Consider the following 13,019-nt stretch of genomic DNA (forward strand, 5'->3'; position numbering starts at 1 on the left):
AAAAATGAAAAAATAGGAATTTTCTCTAGAAAAGTTTTCACATGAACCAATTTTGTACATAGACCATTGTGTTGAAAAGTCTTTTGTTTAGAAAGAGACGTCCTATGGCAGAATTAAGTGATTATTATTGCATAGAGTTAGAGATCATACTGGAAAACAGTAAATATTTTTAAGCTCATAGTGGAATGCAATAATGTTTGTTAGTCTGGTTATACTTTTTTTGATATATATATATTTTTTTAAAATAGGAACATGAATCTGAAGGTGGAAGGACACCATTAATGAAGGCTGCAAGAGCTGGTCATCTATGCACTGTACAATTTCTTATTAGTAAAGGTTAGTAATATAAACTGAGGGATTGCTTGATATATTTGAAGTTTTTAAAGTTTTATTTATTATATTTATGCTTATTATATATTTAAAGATGAGGTTACTGTTTAATTTTGGTGTTTATTTGAGATAAGTGTAACTTGCTATTTTATGAATGGTATTTGATTATATATACCATAGTTATTAGATTATATCAAACTGTGCTTTATTAATGTTTTTCTTAACAATCAGTAACACATATCAGTCTTACAATCACTATATAAATATAGTATACAATTGAAAGTAAATATACCTATTTACTAAGTCTGCACTACTATTAATCTTCTCATCATTCACATCACCCATCTCCTTCCACTTATGACTGTATGACTATAACTTTGTTGCTTGTATCCTTACGATTTATATTGATACTGATTGTTTCCTGATTGCTTATTTGTAGCCTATAACTATCATTACGTTGTATCATTAAGTATTAAATTTGTACCCTATGACTATCATTAAGTGTTGTAAGCATTATACCTTAATGAAGGTATCTTTTCTTTTATGTACACTGAGAGCATATGCACCAAGACAAATTCCTTGTGTGTCGAATCACACTTGGCCAATAAAAAAATCTATTCTATTCTATTCTATTCTATTCTATTCTATTCTATTCTATTCTATTCTATTCTATTCTATTCTATAGAAAGTACTTCCCTAAGGCAATAGATTGGCTGAATGCATATTATTACAGGAGTTTCCAGAAGTGTTTGTGAAAAATCTTAACAATTTCATTATTGAAATCATTTTTCCAAAATGCCCACCTACGTTAAATCCAGAAAGAAGCCATTTCTAACCTGGCAATTATAAGACGACTTTGCTCTCTCCTAAGTAGCTCTGAAAATATTTCAGAATCAGAAGAGCTTACTGAATTAGATTAAAGTGCTAAAATCAAAAAAGGATTTAATTAAATTATTTTTTTTCAAAAAAAAAAAAAAGATATAATCTTTTCTGGAAGACAAAATTGCTCAACTTCATTCCCAGTTAGATGCCAGCATGGTTGCTGGTCTGGTGGGAGCCCCTAAGGCAGGTTCTTGCCTTGTTATCTGGGATTGTTTTGACCCTGTTGCTCCTGAAGCAGACAAGATTCTAGGGAGTATTCGCGCAAGCACCTGTGTTTTAGAACCATGTTCCTCCTGGCTTGTGAAAGCGGGTGGACTATGATGGTGATTAATGCTTCCCTACAGGAGGGGGCAGTATCCCAGCACTTTAAAGAGGCTCTTAAGCTATCGCTGGATTCCACCCTGTTGGATAATTTCCAATTTGTCTTCAATCTTCCCTTTTTGGGGAACCACCTTTGAGAAGGTGGTTGCACGGCAACTCCAGAGATTTCTGTATGAAACAAATTATCTACACTCCTACCAGTCAGGATTCAGGACTGGATATGGGAAAGAAATGGCATTGGTTGTCCTTTTAGATGATTTCTGGCAATAGCGGGATGGGGTAGTGCATCCATCCTTGCTCTACTTAACATCTCAGCGGCTTTTAATACTATCAGCCATGGTATTCTTCTGGAGCAGTTTCGGGAGATGGGAGTGGGAGGCTTTGTGCTATACCTGGTTCACTTCCTTCCTCTGAGGCTGTTCTCAGTAGTGTTGATAGGAGGGGAGAGATCCAGCCCTCTCACAGGGCTCTCCACTCCTATTCAACATTTATATGAAGCTGTTGGGTGAGATCATCCGTCATCATAGACTGAGGGATCATCGATATGCTGATGTTATTGAGCTGTATGTCTCAGCCCATAGTGAGTTAAGCGATGCTATGTCCTCCCTCTCGCAGTGCCTGGAGACTGTTAGGGGCTGGATGAGGAGCAATGGGCTGAAACTGAACCCTGGCAAGACTGAGTGGTTCTGGGCTTGGGGTTCTTTGGCCCATGGAGAAATACGATCTTTGGTCTTGGATGGGGTGGCACTACCTCAAACAAACCCTGTGCATAATATGAGGTTTTCCTGGACTTGTGACTCCTGCTCAAAGAGCAGGTGGTGGTTGTGGCCAGGAGGGCCTTTGCGCAACTATGGGTTGTGCACCAGTTACGGCTTTCCTGGACCAACAATCCCTACTCACTCATGCTCTAGTCACTTCCCGTCTTGACTCTTGCAACAGACTCTACATGGGGCTGCCCTTGAAGAGCATCTAGAAGCCCCAGTTGGTTAGTGGCCACATGGTTTTGTGCAGACCTTGATGTGCAAATATATCACCTCTCCTGCGGGAGCTGCATTGGTTATCGATTTGTAACCGGGTACAATTCAAGGTGTTGGTTGTCACCTTTAAAGCCTTTCATAGCTTGGAACCAGGTTGTCTGAAGGATCGTCTCTTGCCGGTCATATCTACCTGACCCACTAGGGTGGAGAGGCAAGGAATGTTGCAGGTCCCATCCCCTAGGAAGATATACCTGGTGGGACCCAGAGGAACGGCCTTCTCCATAGTGGCTCCTTCCTTCTGGAGCATCATTCCCCCAGAGATCTCTTCCGGAAGGCGCTGAAGACCTGGTTCTTCCAGTGGGCCTGGGAAATGGCTTGTGTGATCTATTGTCGCCAGGGTGAGGGGTGGGGGGCTATTATATTATTTTATTAATTGATTGTTTTTTTCTCAGTTTTATTTTTTATATTTGTTGTTTTTATATCCCTGTAAGCTGCCTTGAGTCGTCATGTACAAATAGGCGGCAATATAAATTTTCTAATAAATAAAAAATAATCTGAGGATAGGCAATCCAATTATTCATATATTTTTCTTTGGATCTAGGCTGCTTAGTGTAAAACTTCTTCTAAAATATGTAAAACCCTCCCTTCCTCCTTTCTGTTTTTATTTCAAAAGTAATGATTTCCTGCAAACAAAATAGTTTTAAATCTGAATGCTAAGATTACCTACACTAATTTATTAATTAGAACTTTCCTTTAATTGTATCTTCTGTCAAAGGTGCCAATGTTAATCGGGCTACAGCTAATAATGATCATACAGTGGTATCACTGGCATGTGCTGGGGGCCATCTTGCTGTTGTTGAGCTACTACTAGCTCATGGTGCCGATCCTACTCATCGTCTTAAGGTACGCCAAGTAACTCAGTTTATTATTAAATTTATTAAATATTATTAATTATCTAAGAAGTAAGCAATCTTAAAATATTTTAACTATAATACTGATTTGATAATATAATATTGAAAATTTGATGCCACAGTTTTCAATACTACTTATTTTCTTCTCAAATTTATATCTTAGGATGGCTCAACTATGCTCATTGAAGCTGCCAAGGGTGGTCACACAAATGTTGTTTCCTACTTATTGGATTACCCAAATAATGTTCTGTCAGTTCCAACTACAGACATGACACAACTCACACCACCATCTCAGGATCAGTCTCAGGTCAGTTTTTAACTTTGTCACTTGAAAACAGCTTTTTGCCTTTACGGATTGAGATTAATAAAAGTATAAATTTAAGTAAAAATAAATTAGATAAATTGAACTCAGTTAATTTCTGGATATCTTAAAATACATCTGCAATTTCTTATATCTCTTGACTCTGGAGAGAATTTGAGCCAGAGAGTATATGCTTCCACATGTTTTCTGTATTTTAACTATAGAGAGATTGAAGAGCCAACATAGAAGTAAAAGTAAAATAGGTTTATAAATATAAAAATGCAAATGGAATGCAAAAGAATATATTATATATGTATTGCATCATAAACTCCCAATTTAGCACAGTTCAGTTTAGCAGACTTTGGATTGAATAGACAAATCTATGTGCTATTTTATTCACCCATAAGTCTGTTTTTATGAATATATAGAATCTTGTTTCAGTATAATGGACTTTCAAATAGTGAATGTTTCTTTTTCCAATTGGTACATTAAAATGAAGAATTGTTATAATGATAACTGAAGGCATTGATAATATAATGCAAAGATCTTCCACAATCTTCTTTCCTTTACTAGCTTGTGTTCCTTTATGATGTGAGTTCAGGTACTGCATGCTCATTATAAAATATATAGCCTAGATCAGGAGTGGGCAACTACCACACCTTTACGACCTATGACATGGCTGGCTCAGGAATTCTGGGAGTTGAAGTTCACAAGTCGCGAAGTTGCCATAGTTGCCCACCCTGGCCTAGATGATCACTGCATAATTTTTAAAAGTTAGCTCTATCATTAAGAATATCTAAAATTGGGATTAAGTTATTTTGCAGTGAATAATATATATTAATATTTAATAGATGTTACAGAATGAAAGATAAGTAAAATCACAAAGAAACATATGGACATATCTGTGCTTTGGAAATCAAAGATGAATAAAATATATAGACTTACTCTTCACTTGATATTTAGGATTGTGATGGCCATCTTCATTTTACTTAAATTATCCTTTTATATAACAATGATTATTAGTAATCTCCTTCCTGGCTTATAGAAACATAAAAACATTTTAATGCTACTTCACAATTTCCTATTTAAAATCCTATTTATCTCATAGTATGTTAGGCGTGTTTATCATATAAGAAATAATAAATGAGAAAAAATATAGAGGTAGGTTATACAAAGACAGAAAAACTTAATTCAAATGGAGCAACTTTTATGATAGAAGTGAAGTGATGGAATGACTTTAGTACTGCTAAAAGCTAGACGAAGGGTTATATGAATAATACAAGTAAACCTAGAACTTTGTCTGAGTAGGACTGTTCTAAACATGTTGGACTAATGTATAAATCATAATTTACCATTGACATGTTGGTTTTCTCTTGAGTTGATTTTACAGGTTCCACGTGTACCAATGCATGCACTTGCCATGGTTGTACCTCCCCAGGAACCCGACAGAGCTCCTCAAGAAAATCCCCCTCCACTTTTGACTCTTCAAAAAGGTTAGTAAGTTATCTTTCTTACAGTTTATGGAATGTTAATATTCTGATTTGGGCAGTTAGGGGATGAATGTACTTCTATTTGAAACTATATTGTACAAATTTAACTTAACCATTAATAATAGGATGTATTGAAAACATAATGGCAGGATCCATACTTTAAATTGTACTAGCTAGGGACAATGGTAAAATAATTTATATTTCACTGCATAGATTTGATTTTAGAGGGTTTGTTTAAAGAATTTGTTCTACCATCTGTAATGATCAAAATAATGAAGTGTATTAGTAAAAAAGTGAAATGAAATCTGAGATCTGGCAGGATATATAAAATTACTTTCTACAAGAATAAATTAAAATTAGAATGTTTAAGAAACAAAACATGATGTGCAACAGGGTTTTCAGAGTACAGGACTAACAGTGACTAGTTGGGGGTTGAATAATCTAGAAGTACTTTTTAAGCATTTTGAGTAAAAGCTGTTAATAAAATATGGAAAAATTATATATTATTTAGATAATGTTTTTCTTAAATGCTTAGAATATTTGGCCAAGATATCCATACCTATATATTCTATGCTTGAAATCTGCAGTCATTTTTTCAAAGAAAAAATATATTTGGAATATGTAAATTCAGCATATTTCAGTTATTTATTAAATCAGTTTTATATTCTTTTCCCAATTTTAATACATATACAAATTGGGAGGGGGTACTATACTCAATTACTTGAGTATATAATTATTAATAACAGTCATATGGACTGTATATGGGTGAGCAGCTGTAATAAATTAATAATAATACTTTAGAAACACGGGTAAATACTACTCATGATCCTATATATTACTTTTTTACTTGAGTTCTGAAATCTAATGAAAATTGATGAAGAAATGTGATCTTTCCTAAAATGGAAAGGTTGCAACCAGTACACACTATTCTATATGTAAATTTATAATTTATACAGCATCTGATGTTGTTCTAAATCTGCAGATTAGCTTGGTCCTACATGGGCAATTAATATTGAGAGAGCAATGATTTAAGAAGATTAAATGAGCTTCCTGCTTGACTTCTATCTCAATCACTATGCTGCTGAATTTTTTTAAAAAAAATTTGCAAATTTTTTAAAATTAGTAATTTGGACAAACAAGTGTATTCATTCGCTATTGATTATCTGCAGCTTTAATACATAGTGCTATAAAGCACTGCAGTGATGTGTAAAAGTGGCATGAGCACCTACCTATTGTATCTTAAAGTAGCTATGGCTTTTCTGAGTAAACCTGCATTTGGTTTAAGGAGAAAAATACTATATTTATATTACCACATGCTGCAGAACTTTTTGCCCCTTTCAGATCTTAAGACCCTCTAATTCAGGAAAATAGTGGCTGAGTTTTGTTCTTCAATTCCAGCCTGATATATTTCCCATGTTAGAGATAATGACAATTGTAATTCAGAATATCTGAATTTTATATCTGAAAGAGCAACAAGCTGGGAAAGTTTGATTAAAGAAATGCATACTCTTTTACAATTGATAGCAGTCACTATATCTGAAGATCTTTTATGTTTTATTGAAGCAAGATTCCTTCCACTCCACCTCATCCTGTATGTAACTAAGCATATTGGCTAGCATATCTGTTAGATAACAAAATTTAAGCCAAGGTTTCCATTTTCACTGAGAGTTGTTGTTTTTTTAAAAAATTTAACACTTCAAAAAATATACAAACAAATATAAAAATAACATGAAAAAAAGATTAAAAAAAGAAAAGAATATCCACTTCAGTGTTGCTTAGATTTTCATAGGATAGAAGGTTTTATTTGGTTTATTGTGGATAAATGACCCATAAATACTTGGTAAACAGATATTTCTGTGAGGGAGATATGGGCTTTCAAATTTGATTTTGAAATATTTGGTTTTCAGCCAGATATATTCTTGTATTTCAGTAATTAACAAAAGTGTCAATATATATTATATTCTCCCACATCTCAATAGTAAGGTAAAGGCTACCCATAATGCAGTCCACCAAAAAATTGCCCAAGGTAATTATTATTAAAAACCTTTCAAAAATTTATTTAGCTAGCAATGGAATGCAATATTTTATGCTTTTTTAAGACTTTAATTTGTCTCCTTTTAATATGTTTATTGTTCTAATATTTTTGCTGTATGCCACCCAGAATCACTTTTTGAGAGACAGGCAGCCATTTGAATTTAATAAATAAATAAATCATAGTTAAACACAGATTTTCAACATCTGCTTACACAAACAGCCACAGATCTGAGTTCCTGAAAAGAAGCAAGAATAAATACATTTCATTATCTTACACAAATAATATAATAGAGGCAAATACCCACTTCTTTGCCTGTTGTCTTGATTTTTTTGCCTAATGCATCTGACAATGCCTAATTTTATATTTGGAAGATAAAAGTTCAAACACCAGGCAAAACAATATAATTTTTGCATTTGGCAGTCTGAAAATTCAACACCATAGCTGTATGCAAATGCACTGGAACAATGCATATTAGATTTTGAAATCTGCCATAGAAGAATAGCTTGTCTTAGAACATTCAAAGTTGACATATTACTGCTGGTGTTTTTTCTTATGTCCAAAATGGTTTCTAATCTCTGTAATATGATTAGTGATCCTCCATGAATATCCATTTCTCTTCTCAGTTGCAGTATGCAGTCAATTGTGTCACAGATGAAATCTTTGTGTATGATTTTATTAAGTTTTATTTTCTAAACTTTCAGTGCTTAAAAAAACAAAAAACCCAATTGTAAATATTAGAACATTGGAAAAGACATAAAATTAAATACCCACTTTTGAGTGTTTTTAGCTTAAAATTGTCAAAATGATTAATTCCTACTTAAAATTAGTACCCTATTGAAATTGTATTAGATACTTCTATAAATCCAAACATGGTGCTTTTTAAAAAAGTGCATTAAGTAAGATTATTGTGTCTTTGTTAAGATCACAGCAGGTGGCACTGCCTAATTGAGTTTGGCTAATCTTGGATAAAGCTACACTTATATCTGCATTGTACAAAGATGTATTCATTTCTTTCTGTATCTACCCAGAGAATTCTCATGTGCTAACTTAGATCTATACAAATGGATAGAGATCAAGAGAGCATATGGTCCAAGTTCTCAAACCTACTAAACTGAAAGTGATTCCATGCAATTAGAATGGTTCACTGAAAACAGTATGCACTACATTACAATAGTGCGCATATCATCAGGAGAATAACAGAAGGGATCTTGGATGTCTTCTAGTCCAACATCTTGCTCAGGCAGGAAGCCCTATACCAGTGATGGCTAATCTTTTCTTCACCAACTGCCGAAACCGGAGGGTCTGCCCCAGAGTGCCAGAACCTGGAAGAGAGCTGGCTGGTGCGCATGTGCGTGGCGTGCGTGCGTGTGCGTGGCGGGCAGCTGCTTATATGGGTTCTCTCGCGCAGATGTGTCCTGGCCAGCTGGTCTTCACACAAAGACCACTGTCCAGCGCGCATGCATGCAACAGAACCCGGAAGAGCAGGTGCCGTCGGTGCGCATGCCCACAGAGAGGGTTCTGCGTGCCACCTCTGGCACATGTGCCATAGGTTCGTCATCATGGCCCTATGCCATTTCAGACAAATATGTTTGTCCAGTCTCTTCTTAAAAACTTTGAATGCCTCTAAAATATGTCAAAGCAGTTGCTGAGGATCCCAAGATTGAGATTAAGATGCAGGGCAGGTGATAAGCCTTTGACTATTCTGAAGGGTTCTGCTGAACAACAACTAAAAAAGCAGAGGAGGTCACAGAAGAAGCTACTTTGGTCTTTGCTGCCATATGAATGGGTCGACTGTATAGGAATATGGCTGATAAACCATTTGCATTCTAACTATGTCATCCTTACAGTCCCCATCAGAACTGTCAGAAAACCAGGGAGAAGCCTGGGCTCTCCAGGCCTGATGTGATACTGGTTGCCTAGTAAGATGTCAAAATGTGATTTTTGTATTGAATTGTGCGTTGCAGCTTTTTAATTAGTGCTAATTCTATTCTCGTAAAGATATAGTTATAATACTTTATAATACAAAAAATAATTTGCTTAGACTACTGATGAGGAGTTTGTGACTATACGTTTTTGCTCTCTGAACTGGAATACAGGATAGCAGAACCTTAAACAAAAATCTAATTATAATGTATTTTTTTAAAAAAACAACCAGTGTTGGAAACAGGAACTAATAAAATATTTTGATAGACTCAAAATCATTTTTTGTTAAATGATTGAAGCATGAGAAGAATTCGCTACTTGGAGCCTTACATTTAATTAATTTTTCTGATGTCAACTATGATATAATAAAAAATGCTAATCTATTGTGTAATAGAAATACTTAATATACCTCTAACAGAAAGAAACCCACAGATAATGGAACATTGTATATGTTCCACAATTCTTAGAATAATTAACTAATGTTTATGAATGCGAGAACCACAAGTTATAAAGTGATTACCGTGTTTCCCCGAAAATAAGGCCCTGTCATATTTTTTTGAACCCTGAAATAAGTGCTTGGTCTTATTGCCATGCGCTCAAAAGCACATAGCTTATTGTCAGGGTATGTCTTATTTTGGGGGAAACAGGGTAATAGAACCAAAAAATTATCCTGGTTTTATCTTTTTAAATGTTATTAGAAATTTGAAAAAAAATAAAATGTTAATCATTAATAATAATGTAATTAGATAGAAGATGAAATGAGGTTGATGAGAGGAAGGTATATATAAAAAACATGGAAATATCCCTTACCATAAGTTTTCAGTGGAATAAAATAATACATTTTTTAAAAGTTGATCATCGTTGGGCTATCTCAGATAACTGGATTAGTACTTCAAGAATGTCTACAAAGAATAGCTGGCAAGATTGCTATAGTTACCTTTTATTTTAAATGATTTCATTTTAGATTTCTGCCAGATGTTGATTGTAGTTTTGGTACAATACTGTATTTGAATTTCGTGTCAGTTGTGCGAACCTTCTTTCTGTTCGTTAATCTCTCATGTACTTCTTATCTATATTGAAGAATTAGATGCTTATTCAATAATTTGGTGTATTGATTACTTTTCTGGATTATTCAAAGAATAAAGTGTGAGGTACTTCTTTAGAAGTATTTGTATATAATTTCAGATGTGAAATTAACTTTAGCAAAAGCACCTTTTTATTTTCATTAGTTCAGTATGCTGTATTTGAAACTGCTGGAGATTTTTTTTTTTTTAATAGCTCCCTGGTCAATGAGAAGACATTATTACTAAAATTCCACTATTTCTGTATTAGGTTTCCCAGTATTTTATAAGGGAACATCAGGAAACACCTGCAAGAGGTTCTCTGGAAGGGAAAAGAATGAAGCTGCACACAATCTGATTTCATTAGTGGGAAATTAATGTCTTGCAAGTTAAGGTTGTAGGAGGGATAGAAGAAGTCTCATTGCCTTGCCCTTCCCAGTGACACTTTTTCAGCATTCTGAAAGAGAAGACACAAGCTGCACGGGGAGGAAAATTTAACGCATGTGAACTATATCCTGGAAACCACTGCTATTTTAGGAAACAAAAATATTTACTTATTTTCAAGTTTCATAAACAAAGGATTAAACTTGAATTGTTTCTGTAGGTACCATTATTATATCTTGTCATAAATTAGCTTTTTAAAAGGTGAGATGTTAGTGACAGTCATTTCTCATTGAAAAGATTTTTCCTTTTTTAGCAGGTGGACGCAAAGAAAAGTAATATTTTTATAGATCATGATTCCTCCTGAGTAGTTAATTTTGCTTCAATAGATTTTTCTAAAGACTACCAGTATACTGATTGTGAAATAAATGTGCACTTCATGTTCATAATTTTGACTTGAAATATTCAGTTGAATTAAAAAGTTTGGGCAGCCCTTGTTAAATTGTGTTTTAGTTGATCCTTAAGTGAACAGAAATGGCACAATATTTACATGATAGAAAATGAAATACATTCTTTTGCAAATTTGAATATATGCTTATGGTTTGTGTGCAGTTGTTTGCAGATTCAGAATAAAGGAGTAATAAATATGAACTTTGCAGAAGTTTTGGCAGCCTTTTAATTGATTTAGTGCTACTTCTTTTAAACTGCTGTAAAGTTATTAATAAGATCCCACAAGATGACTGACCCTTTAGAGAAAACACAGGAGAAGAAATTTTCTGAACCTTGATCAACCAAAATTCATTCTAAGCAAGTGTGAATGAAGATAAATTCACCCTTCTTAAGAGATAGAAGTGATGTGGAATTATCAAAGTCAAAACCACAATTTGATAGAAAACTCTGCTAGAGCTGCCTGAAAATTGTTCAGATCTTCAAAAGAGAACTATAGACCTAGTTATAAACAAAGTGTTTGTAAAGGTTAGTTAATAGTGAAATTGCTGTCCACAGTGTGGCTTTTCTTACACAAGAGTTACGTACATGAGAGAATTTTCAGAAGGGTACCTTTGCTTCAGCCTCATGATAAAAGTAATAATCCAATATTTTCAAAAGAAAATATTGATATTCCTGAAGTGTTTACAAATAAAGTGTATGAAATGAAATTGAACTGTTCAGCTATACACAATACATTTGGAGGGAAAATGTATGAAGGATTTTAGAATAGAATAGAATAGAATAGAATAGAATAGAATAGAATAGAATAGAATAGAATAGAATAGAATAGAATAGAATAGAATAGAATTTATTGGCCAAGTATGATTGGACACACAAGGAATTTGTTTTGGTGCATATGCTCTCAGTGTACATAAAAGAAAAGAAAAAAGAAAAAAAATACCTTCATCAAAGGTACAACATTTACAACACAAATGATGGTCATAGGTTGCAATTTAACCCTTAATGATAGCAACCAAAAGTTACAGTCATACAGTCATAAGTGGAAAGAGATTGGTGATGAAAACGATGAGAAGATTAATAGTAGTGTAGATTTAGTAAATAGTTTGACAGTGTTGAGGAAATTATTTGTTTAGCAGAGTGATGTCCTTCGGGGAAAAACTGTTCTTGTGTCTAGTTGTTCTGGTGTGCAATGCTCTATACTCTATAGCGTCGTTTTGATGGTAGGAGTTGAAACAGTTTATGTCCAGGATGTGAGGGCTCTGTAAATATTTTCACAGCTCTCTTCTTGATTCGTGCAGTATACAAGTCCTCAATGGAAGGCAGGTTGGTAGCAATTATTTTTTCTGCAGTTCTAATTATCCTCTGAAGTCTGTGTCTTTCTTGTTGGGTTGCAGAACCAAACCAGACAGTTATAGAGGTGCAAATGACAGACTCAATAATTCTTCTGTAAAACTGGATCAGTAGCTCCTTGGGCAGTTTGAGCATTCTGAGTTGGCGCAGAAAGAACAGTCTTTGTTGTCCTTTTTTGATGATGTTTTTGATGTTAATTTTTCCATTTTAGATCTTGCGATAGGATAGAACCTAGAAATTTAAAGGTTTCTACTGTTGATGCTGTGTTGTCAAGTATTGTGAGAGGTGGAAATATGGAAAGGTTTCTTCTAAAGTCTACCACCATTTCTACAGTTTTGAATGTGTTCAGTTCCAGATTGTTACGGTCGTACCACAAGGCTAGTCGTTCGACCTCACGTCTATATGCGAATTCGTCATTGTCTCGAATGAGACCAATCACTGTTGTGTCATCTGCGAACTTCAGTAGTTTAACAGATGGATCGTTGGAGATGCAGTCATTGGTATACAGAGAGAAGAGAAGTGGGGAGAGCACACAGCCTTGGTTGGGGGGCTGTGCTAATTGTACAGTGATCCCACTTAGCATTACCTGCTGCTTCCTGTTTGTTAG

The 13,019-nt window shown here is 34.4% G+C and overlaps 1 protein-coding gene across 5 annotated transcripts in view; it reads left to right on the forward strand.

Moving 5' to 3' along the window:
- ANKHD1 (ankyrin repeat and KH domain containing 1) overlaps positions 1-13,019 on the forward strand; it is a 159,810-nt gene that overhangs the window by 65,247 nt on the left and 81,544 nt on the right. For all 5 annotated transcript variants that reach the window (XM_058178201.1, XM_058178204.1, XM_058178202.1 and 2 more), the window contains exons 11-14: positions 249-336; positions 3,286-3,413; positions 3,585-3,728; positions 5,113-5,215. In XM_058178201.1, coding sequence (XP_058034184.1) covers positions 249-336; positions 3,286-3,413; positions 3,585-3,728; positions 5,113-5,215 — 463 coding nt within the window. The remainder of the gene's footprint in view (positions 1-248; positions 337-3,285; positions 3,414-3,584; positions 3,729-5,112; positions 5,216-13,019) is intronic.

Source organism: Ahaetulla prasina, chromosome 3, assembly GCF_028640845.1.
Source record: "Ahaetulla prasina isolate Xishuangbanna chromosome 3, ASM2864084v1, whole genome shotgun sequence".
Classification (NCBI taxonomy): Eukaryota; Metazoa; Chordata; class Lepidosauria; order Squamata; family Colubridae; genus Ahaetulla; species Ahaetulla prasina.